General features: G+C 36.6%; 1 protein-coding gene across 5 annotated transcripts in view; it reads right to left on the reverse strand.

Annotated features, from left to right (window-relative positions):
- Positions 1 to 969: 969 nt before the first annotated feature.
- TRAPPC8 (trafficking protein particle complex 8) overlaps positions 970 to 22,533 on the reverse strand; it is a 53,163-nt gene continuing 31,599 nt past the window's right edge. For 3 of the 5 annotated variants that reach the window (XM_015618720.3, XM_015618718.3, XM_019005736.2), the window contains 12 exons: positions 22,232 to 22,389; positions 21,029 to 21,471; positions 18,233 to 18,380; positions 16,860 to 16,956; positions 16,337 to 16,405; positions 16,177 to 16,217; positions 14,394 to 14,579; positions 13,788 to 13,889; positions 7,177 to 7,224; positions 5,657 to 5,802; positions 3,981 to 4,070; positions 970 to 2,014 (listed from right to left, as the gene is read on the reverse strand). In XM_015618720.3, coding sequence (XP_015474206.1) covers positions 1,780 to 2,014; positions 3,981 to 4,070; positions 5,657 to 5,802; positions 7,177 to 7,224; positions 13,788 to 13,889; positions 14,394 to 14,579; positions 16,177 to 16,217; positions 16,337 to 16,405; positions 16,860 to 16,956; positions 18,233 to 18,380; positions 21,029 to 21,471; positions 22,232 to 22,389 — 1,763 coding nt within the window. In that variant the 3' untranslated portion in view covers positions 970 to 1,779. The remainder of the gene's footprint in view (positions 2,015 to 3,980; positions 4,071 to 5,656; positions 5,803 to 7,176; positions 7,225 to 13,787; positions 13,890 to 14,393; positions 14,580 to 16,176; positions 16,218 to 16,336; positions 16,406 to 16,859; positions 16,957 to 18,232; positions 18,381 to 21,028; positions 21,472 to 22,231; positions 22,390 to 22,533) is intronic. The other 2 variants (XM_015618721.3, XM_015618719.3) reach the window with 1 other exon arrangement.

Consider the following 22,533-nt stretch of genomic DNA (forward strand, 5'->3'; position numbering starts at 1 on the left):
CAACGCACCAGGAGAGATGAGCATGTGTCCAGCTAAGCATTGCTACTGCAATTCCAAGAAAGGAAAAGCTCCACTGTTATATTTGAAATCCAAAAACAGGTTGCCAAGGACCCTCCTCCCCCAAACACCCACAGCTCTTGCTGGGTCTCAGACTGATGAATCAGACTGCTCAGATGCGCAGGTGAGCGTCAGAGCTTACGCATTTGGGTCTGGAGTGCTGAGAAGCTCCAGGAACTGCTTTGCCCTGCATCATGTCATCTCACTGCTCTCTCATTCAAAGATTCTTGAATCCTCACCTTTTTACCTGCCAGCAGCTGCTCAATGGCAATCTCAGTGTGAATTGCCATTTGCACCATCTCCAGCCTCCATCAGACAAGCCCCGTTCCCTCTACAGGGCCTCTCTTCTTTTCATCCAGTTTTTAAACATGATGCTCTTGATAACCCACTTTGGACAGGCTGTCTTAAAATATACACCATGACTTAGAACATTGTGGCCCTACAGTGCACAGCTGAATGGCATCAATTATGACTTTCCCTTCCCTAAATGGGTGTGAGAGAGAAAAACCAATGATGACACAACTTAAGGCTACAATGTCGAGAATCTTTTAGATTATTCTTTCAAGCTGTGCATCAGGAGAAAAGGACTCAAGGCCTGAAGCAACATACTCATTGTTAGAGAATATTTCAGCATTCTGTTATTTAGCAACATGATCCACTGTCCTATTAAGTTTGACTATGAAAGTTTATGTGCTATGAATGGGTTCCAAGACTTTCAGGGAGTCTAAAGTCCTGGAGACAGTCATACAGCAGTACCAAACATGAGTAAAATTGGACCACTTACCTAAAAAGAATAAAATGCATCAGAAGGTAGATGCACTGTCTCATACACCAATGTTGTCCTGTGATAGCAGCAGCACCTGTGGATTGCTACAGCTGTATGCAAATGCAAGCAAAAAGGCCACCAGTCCATACAGTGAATATGGTGTATGCTTTATTCTATTTACAGTACATTTGTTATAAATATAATACATTTCTTGAAAATCTTGAGTAGATTTTTTTAAACAGATCAGTTGTTATAGTTACATAATAAAGTAAGTGACAATTTAAATGACAATCTCATGGTTGTGAAATAGTGCATTCTGTTTTGAGATGAATGAGAAAATACTCAAACTGGTTCAAATTAATTTTTTTAAACACCCTAGCTGGACTTTTTATGTAAACCTTGAAAAGCCACCAGTTTCCTTAAATATGAAACCAAAATCTTGAACTAAAGAACCAAGAATCAGAAATGGATTTGAGAGACCTTATTAAACTTCACAGTAAGGTTGGGATTTACCATGACTAATGGCTTCAGACAGGAAAAAGCCAATGAGGTTTTCTTCCTGAACCATATCCTAATACAGCCACAAATATTAAACACACCATGCTGGAAGTTGTAACAGCAGTCAAGCTGCATTTTTGACAGGGCATTGGACATACATGTTCAGATCTGCAGTTAGAGTATTTTATGTTATGAGTATCTTAATTACCAGAGAAGAAATACATTATAAAAGGATAAATGTATTTTCAGTCCAATGTGCCTTGCATTGAGAAACAAACTGACAAGTCATCTGAATATTTTGATATTCTCTTTTCTACACAATCTTTAGTAACAAGTTAGATGTTTGAGGTGCTAGTTAAAAAAAAAACTGCAGCAAAATGTCAACCAGCAATGTAAGAAAAGAATCCCATTTATTTTGTGTTTTAGTGCTTTTTTTTTTTTTTTTTCCCAGGAAGTGGTCAGATATTGTTGATAATAATCAGTGCAGGCATGGAGTTCTGCTGACTTGTTTCAAATAAAGTAACTTGGTCCACGAGCTTGGCAAATACTCTGGGGGTTCCAAGATTATAGACGCCTGTATGAACAAAACAAGCTTTGAGCTGCAAGCTATAGACCTCCTGGCCTTTAAGTTGAAGCTTGTACTGTGTTTGCCCAAGCCATGTAAAAGATCCATGTATTTCTAGTGCTTCGGAGCTGAAAAAAAAATAAAATAAATAAAAAAAAAAAGTTAATTCTCTGCACTTGAAGCATGTATCACTAATTCACAGGACTCCCTCCAAGTTTTCCTAAGATTTCAGAAAGCACTGTGTCCCCCTCACCAGGCCCTTACAATGATTCATACTTTTTAAAAGCTTCCCAGAAGTCAGGAGTAGGGAACTTACATTACTATTCTGGCTTCCCTTAGGTGAGTGCCCACTGCCATTTGTCCTTGATGTCTCTGAAGCTGCTGAGTCATTTTGACTGCTTGACTACAATCACTACTTTTAAATCACTGCCTTCCCAAAATGCAGTATGCTGTCTTTGTTCTGCAAACCCTCCTTATCTTTAAGAGATTTAGGTTTATCTAGTAAGAAAAAGCTAGACTTTGCAAGGATTAACAGTTGCCATCATAGCTACAGACAGAACTCCACTTTACATTTTATCAAGATACTATAATACAACTCACACGTGTCTGTCTTCTTTCCTACTACATCCATACCCAAACATACCTGCTCCCACAAATACATGCAGACTGAGAATACCTAAGATACAGAGTGCCTTGGGTAAATTTAAGGATGCTCATGTCCATCCATCAGCTCAATTTAATTCTGTGTCTTACCAAATTATTTATTAATGTTCTCTGACTTACTTAAAAATCCTTAGAGTGTCTCTTTAGCTCAGGTGAATCGTAACAAACCTTTAAAGTGTTTCTTTGGTCCCTAATGTACTGTACACAGACATTAATTACACATAGATGTATAATGAAGAACTCTGTGTATTCTCAGCTTTCTAAATAATTGGCATGTAACACTAAATGTAGTAACAAGATCCAAACTGTCACAGCTTAAGGAATTCCTATTTAAGGCATTCTTAGGCCTGTCCCATGAGCTAGAGTTAAATCAGACTGCATGTCACACAGGAATAGTCAATATGGATGTATACTGCTTTAGAGACCTTGCACTACTACACTAGGAGAGAGTGTGGGGGGGGCTTTCTTTTCAAGCAGTTTCAAGGTGCATGAGTACACTATCCTTCCAAAGGATATGTCTCAAAATGTAATACATGATCATCTGGTGAAGAAACAGCAGCTCAGTGAATGGCTTCCTAATTGTACCTGAAAAGTAAACCACACTTAAATCTTCAGCCTTCCACTTCTGAGCATGTGTATTAGGCTCCGGGCTTTTAATATCTTACTTGTCTCCATGGACTGTTGGCAAGAAGCCAGTGCTCCCCCATGACTAAGCACCCCTCAATGTCTTCACAATCTTTCTCCCCTCCCTGGTGGCAAACAGACTAGGTAGTGTTATATCTAAGAGGACAGAAAGGAGGAAAGGGAGCTGTCACCTGCATTACCCATGAGTTGAAGTTGCCTTGTTTAAACAGAAGTGGCAGAATGACAATGGTATAGATATGGTACTGGATTCTCTATCCCACAAAAAATCTTCAGTAAAACAATTCATGAACACTTCCTCAATGCTAGTATTTCACCACTTACTAACTACAGTTCTAAGCAAAAACGCAGTCATAAGAACCAGCTGCTAAACTTAGAGGCAGTCTTAAAAATATCCAAGGTTCTACAAAATTTTACATTAAGACAAATTGCAGGAGGAAGCTGTTTTCTACAAATTACACAGTATTTTAAAAATGAAAACCTAACAACTTATGTTTACTAAAGGTTGGTGAAGTGCCTATTTGACTAGTTGAAAAGCATTTCCGTTTTTCTAGAAAAGACCTGCAGTGTGTTTTGACTATTCAAGAGTAACAATTAGAGGCTTTGTCTTAGCAGAGACTGAGGACTCACAGTTAACTGTATGAGCCTTTTATCAACTTCCATTCTTTCAAAAAAGCTACTGTTGAAAAAATACTGTTCTAGATATTCAGTATAGTTAAAATATTACAAGATTCCCCAAGCGAGGAAAGGCTCTTTAAAAATATTGTTTTATTAACATTTGCACACTACCTTGTTGGTTTATGTCGTAAATCAATCATCACATCTACAACAGCCTGGGAACAATTGGAAAGCAGGAGAGTGACAGGTACCAGGCAGAGGCTGCAAAGAGAAACAGTTCCACATTAAAGAAAAAAAGAGTCTTATTTTGGATAGTCTTAATTATACTCTTAAATAGTTAAAATGAATATCAATAACATGAAATTTATATGTTAGCTGACAATTAAGCTGGAGTCAAGATAGTGCAGGTAAAAATAGAGTCACACTGACTAGAGCTAAATAAAAGTTGTCAATTAAGGTAAACAGCATTGGCTCACTTAGATCAAATGAAGCTACTATCTCCCTTCATCCAGCTGAGAAAGGACAGAAAAAGGATAACTGTCTCTTTTCATCCAGCTAAGGAAGGACAGAAAAAGGATAAATACCACCTCAGTTTACAGGAAATTGGCTTGTGTGACAAGGGACACTCCAGAATGAGATAACATGGTCTGGTATACTATTTTCTGAATTGCTGGTTGGTACATTTTGACTGGATACTTTTTTTCTACACTGCCTCCTGTACAGGAATTGCTGGCCTTAAGCTATAGCCTGAACAGTGCCCAACCAGAACAGATAGCACATGTATCTCTGGGTTTAATGTAGGCCTTTATCCTCAATAAAACTAATACAGTTAATTGATATTCTGCTTGTTCACAATTACTATTACTGTTTCTATAAATAATACTGCAGCAAAGGAAGAGCCCAAGATATTGACAGAAATTACTGCAGCTAAAACAGCACTATATATTCAGCAAGTGATTTGTGTCACTGGAATTTCTTACCATTTCCTAAGAGTTTAAATATCCTAAACTTGAACTGTAAGACAGGAACAATTAGAGACTATAACCAATAAGAGGTGAATGTCTAACAGGGATAATGCATGCTTTATCACTGTCATTAAAATATAGCACTATACAGAACATTTAAATGTTAGATTTTAGAAACAAATCCCTTTATTTTGACAACTTACATTAACTGTTATTAAAAACTGTAACACAGTAGCGAGCTTTCAGATAAAACAACTAAAACCTAAATAGATACCTTCATGTTTCAAATACAACCCATTTAATATCTGGAACTTAAGCCGGGAGGCTTTGTTCATATCATTACAATTTCAAAAGACTCATGGATTTTACAGGCTCTAACCAATTCACTCCAGCAGCAGGCTTTTTGACAGAGGTTAATTCTGATATTCTTCCAGGAGACAAGCCCCAGTCATCTGAACTGTTACCACTTTTCCTTCTGACGTATGTCAGAGCCATGTGCAACTAATCTTGGCAAGTCAGATGCTGCAGACATAACAGTTCCTTTGAGCTAAAAGTACATCTTTCTTTCTGTCTAGCTTCTCAAAGAAATCACACTGTTTACTCTGACAACAAAAATAAACACAAAGGGAATAGACTGTTTTTCTTTCAGTAAGTTTGATAACATTACTTGTTAACATTAAAACTGTGAGCTATGGTTTTAGTCTTTTTTTTATGAAACTTTCATTTTACCTATAATCTTCTGAAGCACTGAGTTTAAAAATTTAACAGTATTTCACACTTGCATATCAGACTTCAATATCATAACCTGCATAGCATTTCTCAAAAGGATTTATGTCCAATTAACAATATTTCTGAAGTTTCTAAAGGTAATGTTCCACTAACCTTTTTTGATGAAAAGAATGATTGAAAGATTCTGGATAATGAAGACTTGTCTTAATAAGATTAGAAAGCTGCTCTGGTGTTGGTCTTGGAGGTACTGGTGTGTTTTCAGGTCGAAAAAACTTTAGGAGAACCGTTTCTGGTAGTTCCTGAAACAAATTCAGAGTAACATTGAAAATAGTAACATAAGGTACAAGAAACCCAGTCACAGAAGTTACAGTTTTCCATTATGAACTACAGCTCATAGGGGAAACAAGTTTGCAGCATCATGAAGCTCACATTTTTTTCCAATGTGGTTTGTATTTAAGCATGCTGGATGAGGAACTGGTATGATTTATCTATTACCTTCTTTCCTTCTTTCGAGACAGATTTCACAGTTGCTTATGAAAATACCATCTGTGCAAGTGTCACAAAAGCACACTATTGTTGCAGTGGTTTGCTGGTGCTTGGGTTTGGCTTCTAGGGAAAAGGGAGAGCATTTACACTGCTCCCTGTTCAGCAGCTGTACCTAACAACAAAAAAATTATTTGCCTGCCCTAGGAAGCTCAAAACAGGAAAGGCAACACACAAGTTTCCCAGAAGAGATCCAAAGTAAAGCAAACAGAAATTTACATGAACATGTGAACACTGACAGAAGGATTTAATAACAGATTATCTTTGAAACATAGCATGACAAGCACTTGCAGATATGAAAGTTCCCTTTTGCCCCCAGCTGAAAGCCCAAGACGTGCTCAAACACACTACTTGGGATTCCCCCTAACCCTTTGGACAGAATGAGAGTCTGAAGCAGAAGAAATTAAGTGATACAGAAAGCTGCAACCAGCCTGCATTTGGTGCAGCCTTTCTGTCCAACATCATGTAATCTGGTTTTTGAGCAGGATTTATTCAGGAAGGGGCTGCCCTTTAGCATTTACTTATGAACATATTCTGCAGAAAATCCATCTTTAAAAGCAAAAAAAAAAAAGAAAATTTGCAGCAGTAAATGTTACTGCCTGCTAAAAAACGCATGAAACAAGATTTTTAAAAAGCCACCAGTAAGTTGGTACAGCATAATAAAGTTAATACTTTTCATTAAGAGGTGATAGATTGTACCTTATAAGTTGAAAATAAACATTACAGGCAATGAAACCTAACTTAAACATCAAACACACTGGGCATTCAAAAATGTGTATGAACACCTTAGTCACTGCACTGATAATACCAGGAAGACATCAAATGTTTTTTAATAGGCTTGCAAGTCTTCCCTTCTAAAGGAAGAGTAGTTTTCTCAAAAAAAGTAATTTGAGAAGACAAAAAGATATTCCATAGTAACAATAAAATATATTTTAAGTGTTGAATGAAATTTGGTGTTTCCATCCTACCCTATCTAACAATGCAAACTGACAGCATGAAACACAGCAGAGATTAAAGGTTTTCATTTAAATTATTCTCTACCCTCAAATAATAGTCCAACCAATTTTCAAGGCTGTCTTCACCCACACAGCAATATCCTACATACTGTAGTTTGCCCTAGAGTCAATTACCTGTTCCAAGTCCTCCCAATCAGAATTCCCGAGTATTTTTTTAAAACCCTATAAAAGACAAATACGTATATTTACCTCTACAAGTAGACAAGAACATCATGAAATGCAGCAGCAACATTTACTGGTGACAATGCAGAGTGCTGTTAATACTTCAAACCTTTAGTTCTAATATTACATCTCTGTTGAAGGACTGGAAAGCAGCAAAATTAATCATTTCCAGCAGAGCTAAACCTTAATTCCAGCCAGCTTCTGCGTGTCAGAGTCAGAAAAGATGTCTGTCTCTCCAAGTTTAGCTGCTCAAACTCTAGGCTTTTTGTGACTGTGTACCTAGAACAAAGGCTATGATACAACATTTAGCCCATGATTCTCTTACCTAATGAATAGCTCAAAAAAGAATTAAACATTTCCAAACAATAACCAAGAAGATGTGCATACAGATCAGAAAGTTACCTAGGGACAGCTAATAAATGCTAAGTTTAAGGATGCATTAAACTTCTGCCCTACTCTGGAGCTTGTGAAATTTGATCAAGGCTTAAAAAACCAAACTAAAAGCCCAAAACTACTTGGTGCCTGTACCCTCCCTTCAAGAATATACACCAAGCAGTAACAGCCTTATACTTAGAAACAAAGCAAAAGAAAAATCAAGAACTGAACAGGTGGTATTTTGTTGATGAACTCCTAGATTATCAGCCCAAGTGAAGTATTTTAAAGGGGGGTGGGGAAAAAAAAAATAAATTCTGGCACCTCAAATCTGCCTGCTGACCCAGTGTGGTTCTTTGCAAAGCCTACTGAAGTGTCACAAGCTCCAGTAACCAGCATAAACTGCATACAAGAAAGCCACATCAATGGTTAGGACTGTCCCATTAAAAAAGTCATGGTGTAACTTGAGTGTCTCATCTATACAAATTGGTAGAGGAAGGGAGACTTGACTGGAAGAGACTTTGTAAAACATTTCAAGAGGGGTGTGTGGTTTTGTTATTGTTTTACATTTTATAGCTGCATTTTAAGGCTTTTTTGGTTTTACCTAAAAATACCTAACAGGCATTAGCACCAGAATGACAGTGCTCCCTCAGTTATGTTCCAAGAACTATAAACTGCACAACTGGTGCTTGGAAATTTGTTTCCTATTTTTAGAAAGCTTCTTGTTGCCTAAAGTCATTTACAAAAACCAGCTTCAAACAAATACACTCAAATCTAGACACAAGATTTCTGATTCAAGTAGAATAATCTCAACATTTTAACTTACTTGTGTTAAAAGAAAGTCCCAACCATCAGAGTCTGGTATTTTGCTACTTTGAAACAGCTATAAAATCATCTCTATCTACACTTCTAAAATGGTGCTTTAGCCATTCACACCAGCTTCAGATCACTTTTGCAATTATACTTAGCTAGAAGTTGAAAAAGCAACATTTTAACAATTCTAAGCATCTTTTGATAGATGTAGCAGATAGACCTACCCATAATGGTTCCTTAATATCTTAGAATGCTTTTTCAAACTGAAAAGTTCTTCCTTTCCATCAGATGGATACAAGTGATTTTATCTTCACATACAATCACTTGAAAAAAATTTTACACCTAATATTAAACAACTTAAAGTTTTCAGTTCCACAAACAATATTCTTAGAGACTGGGTCAATGTGCTCTTAAGCACACGAGAAAAAGGTAAGCACTGCAATTTGATTTCCAAGTTGTATGGAAAATCAGCATATTTTCCCCATAAACCACAAGTCACACATATCCAAAAGGATTACTGATGTGCTCCTTCAAATATGAGGGACCAGTATGCACAGCACAGAAGAAAACCTAAACAGGAAACTCTTGAAGGGAGCTAAGCATAAGTAAACCAGAACATATGAAAGCAGTAGAATAAGAGTGAAACATCTAAGTGATGTGCTTTTCTCCCTTTCTCATTTTAGATCTGAGAATTTCCACTTTAAAACCTTGGTTTTAAGTTGCTTCCTTCAACATGACTGATCTATATTCATTCTAGCTCTCAACTACAGAAATGACAACTCCAGGAACAGTATTTTACTGACACCAAGAATAATACATTTGAAAACAGATACCGTTAGCTTTGCAGTACATAATGGGTAAAACAGCAGATCAAATGCTGCAGGTATTTGGAATATTTAATTTGTGACAATAATATAAGACAGTCCTTCCAAACTGGTACTATATCTGTTCCATTAATTGATACAATAAAGTGAAAAAATGTGTATTTCAGCTCATGAGGTTGATTTACCATAAAGAACTTTGCTTTTTCTCTCCTGAGGTGGTTTAAGGAAAGTCTTAAATCCATTCCAACAATCTCTGTTTTATTCAAACATCTCCTCCCACGTATTCTGTAAAAAAAGTCCTGAACTAGCAAAAGATGTCACTTTCAGTAATAGGAAAAATAGTTATTTAAACCCTACCCTCTCCTACATTTCAAGAATTCCTGCTTCCAACCAAACTGTTGCTGACTCACTAAGCTGCATGTATTTTGAGAAACAGTCTTACCAAAAATTATCCTCTCTGAAGTGAAATACTGCCAAAAAGCCTACATCAATTCTATACACATTTTATGGATTTTACCTTGGGCTAACGCTGGTCTAATTCACAGGACTAAATGTGCAGCCCAGAAGATCATGTGCAGTCCTGAAGCACACCTGGGAAGGATGCACACTATTCCCAACACGTCAACATTCAAATGACAAACCTCTAGGCTGCTTCTCACCTTCCATCAGTGTGACGTCTTAGCAAACCAGAAGTGTGTCAAATGCCCTATTACTTCCACCCCACCATATTACACTGTGCTTTTCTTTTGCAATCTTTTGGATTGAATTCACCAGATTAGAAAAACAGGGAAGAGAGCAGTAAGAAATAATATTAATCAACAGCCCTGACTGTGACTGGATGTTTAATGCATTTTAAGTTTTTGTCCTTTCACTAGTTTAAGGTAGAGAGATCAAGAAGAGACAGAATAGATGTCTTTCAGGTGCAATCTTAAGTTTACCTTCAGTTAAAACTACCCGATTCCAAAAAGTATGTTTCAGAAGAGAAATAGAACTTATAGCAGCATCATTGTTGAAAAAAACAGCCATGATTTAAAATACTCAGCTGAATTTATAAGTGAGGCTTTTTTTACTTGGCCTGAAATGGATCTATTCAAAGCAATTCACTTTATTTACACTTCATGAGATTCTTTTTCTTCATATCTTGTTGCCAGTGACTATTAACATATCACTTTGTAGCACCTTCTGATTCAAGGCAACAAACTATATTTAGCATTTTTTCTCCTACCTTTAGCCAAAGGACATTTTTTCAAAAATACAAATGAAAGGAAGGATAAGAAGATGTTTTCCATATAATCCTGAGAGATTTCTATATGAAACAAATAAATGTTTTAACAAAGTCAATATTCTGTAAGTGTTCCTTCAGCACACTACATGTTATGACTCCAAACTTCCAGAACATAAAAGTGTAAATATGTAGTTCATCAAATGTCCTGGTAGGCCTACTGTGTCCAGTAGCCTACACTCAATGGCAGTGCTATTTTGTTATACAAAAAAAAATCTCCACTGTAAACAACAATAAAAAACATCTGTATTCAGTGACAGAAAACCAGCTTTAAAGTCATAGTCATTGTAGTGGTTGGAACAAAAAAGGATTACTATTTCTAATTCTATTTTGAACAAACATGGGAAGAAAGGGGAGCACATGAATTTGAGCATCAAAGAACTTGTATAGAATTTTACTGTTAGGTTTTTTTTAATATTTTGGTACATATCGAGATTTTACCACGAAAAACATTTTAGCTCTTCCCCAAGCCCCGCTGTAACCAGAGGTTATAACATCTTGATTTTATCAAATACTACAGCAAGTTATGTTACTGTGATAAAGGAATAATTGCACCCTGGTGTCTGTTCCACATCCCTGTTAAGCATTAAATGTCCAACAAGGAACCAAGCAGAAGTAAGCACCCATCACTGTGGCTTAGTCAGCAGCCTAACATTTTACACACATATGAGGATTAAGTTATGTCAGTTCAGCCAACTATCAATCTACTAGCAACTGCTGGAACAACTTAAACATAACCAGTGCTGAAGAAGTGAAGTGTTCTTCACTATAGTGCTTTACTGAAGCTTTGTTTCCCCAAACAGCAGTAGAAGCTTCTGTGAATCCTAACTACATATTTAGAAGCTGGAGAAGAGTTAATCTGAGATACACCATAACTGACAACGTAGCAGAAGCCAACCAATAAAGAGAATTTAACCAAAATATAAAGCAAGTGATCTTATATTTTTCAACAGAGTTATTTATTAATTTGGCTAAGATTTAAGCAATTTCTCAGAGCAATAAAATAAATAAGGAGGGGGTGGTGTAGAGAATTTTGTTCATGTTTCTTCAGTGTCCACTGGGAGACTGTTCTTGGGCTGTCTGTGTCTGCTCGACACAAAAATGCCTTTGCTGGATACAACAGCATGAAGCAAAAGAAGTCAAGAATCTCTATTCTCGCTGCAAACGAGCAACAAATAAAACTCAGCAATAAATGCAAAGTGGACGCTTGCATCCTAGGTGACATCTGTTCAGAATCTGGAATTAATTTTTCCGCAGATCAGAGCCGCACTTTATCATTTATGAACTGATAACCCACATGTGTTGGTAAAAAAGCATGCACCTCCAACTCCCTCTGCTGTTGAGTCCTCAGAAAACAACCAACTTCAATACTGTCATCACAAGACAACTCAGGAGTTTCCAACTGTGTTCATGGCTTAGGAGAATACAGATTTACACGACAAAACTATATACTGAAAATATTAAATCAGAAGTGTGGGTTTGGGATTTTCTACCACTGCTACTCCCCAGCTTTCCACTGCTTGTGATACTTTAATGCAAAAGCAAGATAATTCAAAGACAATATGCAATTTTTAAGAGATTAAGTACATTATTTTCTCTATCTGGCCTAATTTAATTATATTTTGGGGATTCTTTTACTTCTTCAGTGTGGACTGAATGAAGTAAACTGCTGCAAAGTCTCAAATCAATTAATTTGTTATACTTCACCTTCTAGCTCAGAACAGTTTATCTACTCTCCTCACAGTATTACGAGCCAATTTTTAAAAAAGTAGTACGTCAAGATATGCAATTTCTCAATTCTTAGCAGTCCTGAGATCACAGGTTCTTAAAACTCCAATTACTCTTATAGCAATTTCAACTGCATGACAACGCAGATGCTTTTTTGCTTTCAACCAAGGCACAGAATGCGTCAAAGGAAGCGTGTTCCTCATGCTCAAGGATGTGAATACAATAATCGATGTAGAATCTATATGAAGATAGTTGTAATGAAACCTGATGAGAAACAGATTTTAGATAGAGAACACTAATATGGAAGCCTATATTCCTCAAACAAAATGAGAGCATATATAGATCCTTCCTTGCTGCTGGTGGCAGGATTGATTTCGTTACTTTGCAATTGATTGTGATACAGACAAATAGAGTTCCAGTCAAAAAGAAATGCAAATTTCTACCCATACCCTATTCAGGCATTTGCTTATTTTAGGATGCAGATGTAATTAATTTCTATTTTCTCTTCCTATTCATTTATGAGAATCAGAACTTAATGAGATTAGAAGTTCACAGTATTTTGTCTCCTAACCTCAGACGTCTACAGTGTGATCTACTGTTCTACATATACATTAAGACAGGAAAAGTAATACCTGAGGGGGGCAGTTGTCATTAGATTAATACAGCCTCTTGCATTACTCAGCATAGCTACAGCCTATGTGTGCAAATTCCCATTTATTTCATAGCACAAAGAACTAAATGGAAAAAATTATCTCAGCAATGTACAAATACTTAAAGGCTTATGAACCAAAGCCAAACACACAGCTTCAGAGTAATTCTACTTGCATTATAGCACAGTATTTATAGGAAGACATTTGTCCTGTATTGTTTTCTTGACAAAATTAATATATAGTACTCTTTGCTGCAACTTTATGAGCTCACTAAAAACTATACATTATGTTTGCAATATTGGTAAAAATATTAAGAATGGTACCAAAACAAGAAGGAACAGCAATGTGCTGCTCGGGAGAAGACTAAACAAGCAGCACAAGACTTATTTCCTCTTACTCTGCACATCAGTCTTCTTTATCCACATAAACTGAATTCAGTACAGATATTTTTCCGGAACCGTATCTGTAACTTCCACAGTTCTTATCAATTCATGTACCAGAAGACAGCCACCAGTTTCCTATAGATGCTGTTTTCTTTCATCAAGCAAAACAACTATAAACTTCACCATTTACTATTAACTTTGTTATGAAATAATCGTTACCTTTCATACCATTAACAAGCTTCTAGCTCTACCTGAAACACCAAAGAACAGTTTACTTCAACAACAGCTCATCAATATGCTTACCTGCATATTGCTTTTCTCATGTTTCAACTGGGCCTGGCTAGACCAATACAAAAGAATAAGCAAACCTGGAGCTAGTCAGCCTGAATTATTTAGTAATAACACTTATCTGATGTTAAGATTGTACAAAAGCTTCCACTTATATACTAGAGAATTCATTGCGTCCATTTAGAGGAAGAAACAATTGTAAAGGAAAACTTCAGTAGATTACCTGCTTCTGAGGAAATGAAAAGGCCTCCTTCCCAACTGTGTTAAGGGCAACGTGATGCTGGCCCTCCAAAATAAGCTGCTTGTTGTCTTCCACAACATATGCCTACAGAACATAATGCAAAGACATTTGCAGACCAGAAACTATTTAAGATTCATAACAAAGAATTACTGACTGCTCCCTAACTTAGGTGGAATATGCTGTACTGATCAAGACTTAGAGGCTAGAATGACATATTTATGCCAATTTCCACTGCTTCAAATGAGACTTTTCTTCAAAGCAGACTGGGTCACTTTTAACAGGTATGTAAGATTAAGCATTAACAAACCTCTTAGTTTAAGATTTCATCATTTTCTCTTTTAAAAGAGAACTTACAAGAACTGAGTGAATCCAGAGTAATGTAAAAACATTTAAGGACACGTACTACAGTAATAGATACTAAGACTATCTTTGCTTCTTGCATCATTATAGTTCATTTGATTGTTTTCAGAAAAAAAAATCACCCATAAATTTCATATGTATATGCCAAGTTCAGGATGCCACGTGAAATTATTTTCTGACCATAATGTTTCATGTTCAAATTACCACAAAGGCTACAACCATACATACCTTCCACAGTACCACAATGTTCAAATCAACTTCACTGCATCTTTGTATTAATCTGATGGTTTCATCAAAGGATTGTTTCACTGCCCTTTGAGATGCATGAGAATGAGACTGCACATGTGTTCTTTTAAATTCAGAGGATAAGCTTTGGAAAAAGAAGTCTGCACAAGGACTGGCTGAACTTATTATCTACAAGAGAAAAATAAAGAAGGAAGTGTTCAGAACAGGATGCGAGCTGACTCAGGTTGCTTTAACAGAGCTCATCATTGCAGCATTTCAGTTCCATTATCCCAGTTGCTTCCCTTTGCAAAGGTACAGGATGCCAGACATCTTGGTTTCTGTGCCTGACCCATTAGAGAGAGATCAGCCCTATCTAAAGGGTTGCTGAAGGTAGTACAGGGAAAACAGAGCTATAATTTGCTAATTTATAACTATAAGTACAAAACTTGGAAATAGGAGCTTTGATTATTATCACAAAGCAGCCTACTGTGACATACCAAGTTTATTAGAGAGAGTTAAAGCATCCAACTAAGTCATACAAAAGTAATTTTTGCTTCCGACAAATGGCACAATAAGTAATTTTGCTAATATTTTCCTCAGCTTAGCTAGAATTATTTATCTAAGTTAGGAACATTTACTTTGCTAGCAACAGCAGAGATAACAGATTGCACAGCACATCCCCATAGATACAAGGCACAAACAGAAGCACTGTGCTGTCATGTGTACAAAACTCTTCCAACACCAAAAGCCTGGGGAGCAAACTGGTTTTTAAGAGCAACAGCAATGATAATGTGCACTTTTGGAGACAACAGAATAAGCAAGCAACTTCAGCTTCGCAACCCCTCTCTTTCAAAACTTCTAGCTTTTCCAGAATATATGTTCTTGCAGAGTTGCTAATCATTGCACTAGCAGAATGCTAATACCCAGGGAGAAAATCCACTCCCGGAGCAACTGCTCAGAAGGGAGGACACCCTCCCCACCCCACCCACTGTAATAAAATGTCCTCCAGGAAAGCTAAAGTTCCTGTAGCTCAGATTCCAACCCTAATAATGCAGAGGAGATCATCTACCTAAGAGTTTTAGTCCTAACTTCATTTTATATGCCTATGAAATGAAATGACAGTGAATAGGTTTTCTTTGGCTTTAAAAGCTGAATACATACAGGAAAAATGTATGCTCAGCATAAAATAAGCAATCTGACATTCAACAGATTAAATCCACTATGCAGATTTCTGACCTAATGTAAGTGGCCAAATTTCCTCAGGTTTTGGAAATGCATATGTAGTACCAAGATAATTTACTTAAAGAATTATTCAGTATATGTATGTTTAAAAAAAGATTAGAAGAGCATGATAGTCTAGAATCCTAAACTTCTAGAAAAATCAGACTCCTTGAACTCACTGCAACCTCCTGTAGCAGTTTTGAAATTCTGGGATTGACACCCATTGGTCTTCCAGTTTTTCAAATATGCTGTAATTAGAAGTTTTAACCTATTTTACTAAAAGTATAATTAAGGAAAATAATCTGCTTTCTGCAGGCCTTTACTAGAAAACTAGATGGCTAGGATACATTTAAAAATAACTACTCCAAAGAGCTGAAAAGGAAGAAAAAGCATTAGCAAAAAAGCCAGCATTGTAATGTGATTCCAAAGTAGTTCAACTGTGAAGCTGGGATCCTAATAATCCTGACTATACACCAGCCTAGGTTACCTTACCACCTCTTTGTCCTTTCACATGACAGGGACACCTTACATAAGACAAAATATGTGGTTGGACCCATCCACCTACCTGTTCATTTCCAAAGACAATATCTGCAAATGTGTAATTTTCTAAGGGATAAAAAGAGAGAGCACTGTTTTAGCATCATGAGAAATCACAACTTCAGCATACAGTATCCAAAAGAGCATATTTGTTTTAAAAAAGTTACCACATTCAGGATAGAACTTACCTGCTGAGTTTTTGCATCTCACTGCTTTAAAACACAACTTTGCTTTCTCTCTGCTAGCCAGTTTAGTATCTGAAAGTAAAAGGTGGTAAGATTTTTTTTTCACCCTAAGCATAATCACAGTTCCTTAGACAAAAGTCTCAAGTCTTGGACATTCACAAGAAGGAAACACACTGATGACACTGAACATACTTCAATCAGGCATAGCAACAACCAATCAGGCACACAACACAACCACACTTCTTGTGAGGAGAGTTATCAGCCACCCCAGACATGGATTTCTCTACATCACAGAAATAATTAACCTGTAAGTTAAGCTTGTTTTTAAAATTAATTAAGTCTGAATAAGTTATCTGTAAATATAGATTTCTTGAAATATAACAAAAGAAGGGCTTTAGTATGTTTGAAATGGATAGTTTTTGGAAACTAATTATTTTGAAAGCCAAATTTAGCTCCTTGTAAGATTCTTCTGTTTTTATCAGCCCTGAGCTAGACTCCACATCATTTTTGTGATTATGATACACACCTTTGTCTCCAGAGATGTTAACAGATTTTTGAAGCTTCCAGTGCTTGCTATTGCTTGAAACTTGCACTATATGAAATTCCTTAACACCCGTCTCACTCTAAGGAACAGACAAAAGTTATGTCAAAGAAAACCAATCACAACTGTGATGTGCTAAATTGCACAGTAAGTGTTCACTGCAAGGTGGCACTGTTAGAATCTTAATTTAACTCATTATTCACACCACTCATAACACACAGTACTTAGAGACAAGGAAGGATTTAAGACCCACTGTAAAGTAAAGCAAAAGTCCCAGATCACAGCAACTTCCAATTCAAGTAAACAAAGCCACACAAAGAAGAAATAAGGATCCCACAGAAAAAGACCCACAAGCTAGTATTTTAAATTAAGAACAACTTTAACAAAAACTAGGCTTTTTAACTCCAATGCAGAACACTGTCCACAAAGTTAGTTAGTTTCTAGGATTACTGAAGGAGCATTGTTATATCATAAATCCTAGAAACTGAAGATCTATTTTGGGTTTACATATATACATAATAAAATGTAGCTTTTGGAGTTGGCTTCCTTTCTTGTAAAGAGTGAGGTGGTAGTGGAAAAATAAGCCTCACATCTTAACTTAACTTGGTAGGTCCTTCATATAAACACTCCTCCCTCCTTAAAGGAGTGGACAATACTCAGTAAATGAAGAAAAAAAACCCAGGGTGTACACACCTTTAAAAGAAAACAACAAATCAGCTCAGCGATTCCATTACCAACTAAGTGTCTATGAATTCTACGAACAGACAATTTAGTTACCTTGCTTTGTGACTGAAAAAATGGGAGCAGCTTTACCAAAAAATGAGTAAATTTAAATTAGCATGGTTTGAGAAAAATTTAGTATTTTCATTTGCTTTAGTAAGTCAACAGATCACAACAGACATATCTATATTTGGATTATATTAGCCAAAATGTTTTTATAGTTTACTGATAAATGTAAACACAAACTTCAAGTTGGAGCTTAAATTTTGACTTTGACATTACCACTAATTCTACCAGTGTTTTCTCTGAAAGAGAAACTTCTGAAAGGTTTCAGGGGACAGACAGCTCTGAATGAGACAACCTTGGAAGCTGCAATCAAGAACATTGATCAATTTGGAATAAATCTTCCTTAAAACACTATGAACTATAGTCTTGCAATATGATTAGTATACGTAACTTCCAGAGAGTTAGGCTATAACTTCATATTAATACTCTTTCCAACAGAAATTGAATGGTCAAATATGCAAGGTTTTGGGTTTTTTTCCTTGTTTGTAAAGTTACTGTAGAAAAAATTGAGTCTTGGTTCATATCTGCTGAGCTTCAGGACAGTATTATTATAAATACAAATAACAACTTACAGTATTGATATTTTCTACATCCACAAAGAGCAACATATTGTCCCCTCTGCCTTCTTCATCCCCAAGTGCATTACTTCTGCAGACAGTAGCCCGAATGTGCAGAGACCGGCTTGTACATATAACTGCAGTGTGCCTTAATACTCTATGACTAGGAAAGGGAGGAGGGGGAGGAGAGAAAAGACAAAAAATACATTTTAAACAACCAGGACTGCCCAGAACATGACATCAAAAAATTTAGCTTTTATGTTTGCCAATATTAAGCCCATTAGACAATTTGTCCATTTCAACCACCAAAGATACACTTTTCACTGAAGATACCCTATCAAACCTACTTTATTTTTAACCATCTTGCTGCATGGGTAGGTGCTCTTTAAACACACAGTCTCAGCCATGTGAAATATTGGAGAAAAAGGTTCAGTTGTTACCATAAGGAAAAATACTTCAGAAATGTTTCAGATATGAGACAACTGGCAGAGTGAAAGCAAATAGACATGCATTGGCACACAGATACCATTAAGCTATTTAATGCCACCAAATGCTCCAGAAAACAGTTTCTGAGTAAATAAGCCAGAGAAAAACCACTACTTAGTCACATCACTTGCCATAAATATTTACTAAAAAGCAATTAGAATACCACTGCATTCAATAAATTCTCCTGAAAAGAGAATTATTTAAAAAGAAAAAAAAAAAAAAAAAAGAGAGAACCAAACCACTGCTACCCTGCCTTTTTCCAGGCATGCTCAACCTCCAGGACAGCAGTCCCTTTGTGAAAGTTATTGTCCTTCTTTTCTAAAGGTGAATACAATTCCATTCTTAGACACCATCAAAACACATGATCTTTTTCCTACATAGAAGTTTTTAGTTACCATAACTTCCACTTGGAAACATTTTAGCAGCATGTAAAAAGTTTGATAGGCCCTACTTACTAAATATGTTGAAACACCCTGTGGCACTTGATTTTGAGAGGAAAAAAAATCAGTGGTTTCCTAAACTCTACTTCAAAATGTCACAATTACAGAAGAAACTTTGAAGTTTTGCAGTTAATATTCAGATATACAGATACCTATATAGCTTTCAAGTACAAATTACATCATTTTCTGAACACTTAAAAGCTATGCCCAGTCTAAAAAGAGCTCTCTTACACCAGAGCAATTCCCTTAAGTTCCCCTCAAAACTTCTGTATAGTAAGGAACAAGTACATTACTCAAACAACCCTCTTCCATCTCTCAAACACTTCTGTTTCTGAATACTATGAGCTGTAGGAGGACAAACTCCCTGTTCCTACAGACTAGATTAGAGCCAAATGAAATGCTAATTTTGGTATTTCAGAAGCTACAGAAAAATATAAACCAAGGGTGCATTTGCATGACTTCAGTTTTGAGACTATGCTACTGATTCACTCTCAACCATCTTCAACTTACTCTGCTTTGGTTTACACTGAAAACCAGTCTCACAGCACATGAACTTTGTTTCTCTCTCAGAACTAGCCTAGAAAACAAGCTTCAGCAGCAAGAAGACATTCAGTCCATCTTACTAGAGTTTATCTGTACCCTGGTACAGACACCAAGTGTGCAGGTTTAGGTGGGGACTGTTAATTTTCTCCACAGTAGCTGGTAAGTGGTAAATGTTTTGGATTTGTGCTAGAAATAGCGCTGACACAGGAATGTTTTTGTTGTTGCTGAGAAGGGCTTCAACAGGATCAAGGCCTTTTCTGCTCCTTACCTCACCCCACCAGCAAGCAGGCTGGGGTTGTACAAAAAGGTGGGAGGGCTGACACCCAACTGACCAACAGGATACTCCATACCATATGGTGTCATGCTCAGCTGTTACCCTCAAATTAAGCCTTCTGATCTTGTTTTTCATAGTTGTAGCTACTTTCTCAGGAAAGTAACTGTAAACATAGATGTTCAGGCATTCCTTCTAAGAAACATCTTTTAATGGAATTTTGCATGACCGGTGTGCTTAGGAAGGTGGTAACTTCATCATCCAACCCCTGGCCATTGTCAAGAATCTATAAATATACTGGAGTCAAAGAATAAAGTCACAAGTTTTTGTTCCTAGAGGCAGCAGTGTGAATCATTTTGTGTCCTCTAGTGACACTCAGAAATAAAACTAGGGAGAAAGAAAAAGCAGGGCCTGATGACATATTTTCCCAAGTAATCATTACACATGATGGAGCCCCCTCTTTGCCAAAAACCTGCCTGCCCAGAGGAAGTGGTGAATTAATTCCTTGGGGTTGCTTTAGCTTGTGACATCAAACTTGACTGTGGAATCTCTCAAGATGGTCTAAAAAGGAACTATACAACAGCATGCAAGTCAAACTTGCAAACTTGGTATTTAATCCCTCCAAAGAGAACATCTTTCATCACAATACAATTACTAACCAAATTTTAACTAAGAACAAAATCTTTCATTCAAGGTAGACAAGATTTTGTTTTATAAAATGTAGAAATAAATTAGGTTATGATTTTTCACCTCAAAGATGTGGTTCCAGAGGAACTAAATATGAACAAAGTTTATTTTAACAGAATTCCATTAACCCTCCTTCTATTAAATTATTTTAATAATTTAGTATTTACTACTTCAAATAAAGCAGTGTAGGCTATACAAATTCCTATGAAAATTATATCATATATTAGAAAAAAATTCTGCTTAAAATAGCAGATAACAGGCCATTTTCACATCATCACAGCAACTGAGAGAAATTCAGTAATACTTTTAGCATTACAATCACAGACTCACAGGATCTAATGTGTCTAATAAGCATAACAGAATATGTAGATTAGGAAAACTTACCACATTTTTGAGTGCTTTTTAATACCTTCATAGTAAAACAAGAAATTAATTTCATGAACACCTTCTTCATCTGGTCCCCGTAACCACATTGGCAGCTGTACTGAAGCCCCAGGAAGAAGAACAGCATCAGGAAGCGGAACCTGTATTACTTCAGGTGAACCTCCCGTACCAACCCCAAAGTCTGCAGAAGAAGCTGAAGACAGCAGTGCTGTTCGCACTGAGGTAGGATCTGTCACAACAGTCTTGTAAGCACTACAGTTCTCAGAAGCTGAAGGACTTAGTGGCGTTAGAACAGCGGTATTTCCACCAAAAGTGAAAAATTCTGGATGCTTAGAAACAACCTTCAGTGCAGTAAGAGGACACTTGCTTACATTTACAAATTCTACGTATGCTTTTCTGATTTCTCCACAGAGAAGCCCTGTAGGAAAATTTATAAAGAACACCTGTATTGGAGAGAAAAGGAGAAAATAAAAACCTGAACACTGAGCCAAGTTGGGAATGCCATGAAAACATCCATTAACACAAACTATACTGCTGCCTAGATCTTCCGGAGGGGAAGTGAAGAGGGAGGTTCACCTGAAATCCAGTGATCAGACATGTGGGAATGGCTCAAAGTTGCACCAGGGGAGCTTTAGACTGGACATTAAGATGCATTTCTGTATGGAGAGGGTGGTCAAACAGTGGAATAGGCTTCCTAGAGAGGTGGTCGATGCCCCAAGCCTGTCACTGTTCAAGAGGCATTTGGACAAAGCCATTAACATACTGTAACTTGGTCAGGCAGCTGGACTGGATGATCACTGTAGTCCCATCTAGCTGATCCATCCCACTCTATAGGGCCCTGTCAGTTACCCACACCATTTTAATAACCCTAGAGCACCATATTTAAATTAACTAGCTAGAATAACTTTTCTAAATGAATGGCAGGCAAGCAGAAAAAAAAGCTTCTTTGCCTGTTCCCTGTTCACCTTAAAATCTGGCTACCAAAGCTGTTGCTAACTAAGATTCTGAAGGGAATATATCAATTTCAGAAAGATACTAATTTTGAGGCTTCAAGTTTCAACTGAAAAAACCCACTTAAGTTTGCCATTGACAGATCAGAAATTACCTGGAAAGATTTAGGCGTTAACAAAATCCAAGCTGTCGTTGTTAAAACTACATTTATAAACTGCTATTTTCTCAAAACTGTCAATAAGAATTACATACCTCCAACAAAGGCATTTCTTCTGTAATAATGGGATCTAAACGTCGATCAGGTCCATATTTAATCGATGTTTTTTCCTCTTTTGTGTTATTAAGTCGAGGTCCTTGGATTTCTAAATCTTGTCGTCCTCGTACAGATAACCCATTGGAAACAAATTTTCCTGAAAAAAATTTTAAAACTTTTCTTTAGTTGGGTTTTTTCAAGTAATTCCTGACTTTTTCTCTAAGAAATGATCCAAAGTTCCCAATCCAATCTTGAAAGTCATTTTAGTTTTTGTTATTGGGCCCATGCAGTGTTCATTGAT

The sequence above is a fragment of the Parus major genome, chromosome 2 (assembly GCF_001522545.3).
Source record: "Parus major isolate Abel chromosome 2, Parus_major1.1, whole genome shotgun sequence".
NCBI classification, from domain to species: Eukaryota; Metazoa; Chordata; class Aves; order Passeriformes; family Paridae; genus Parus; species Parus major.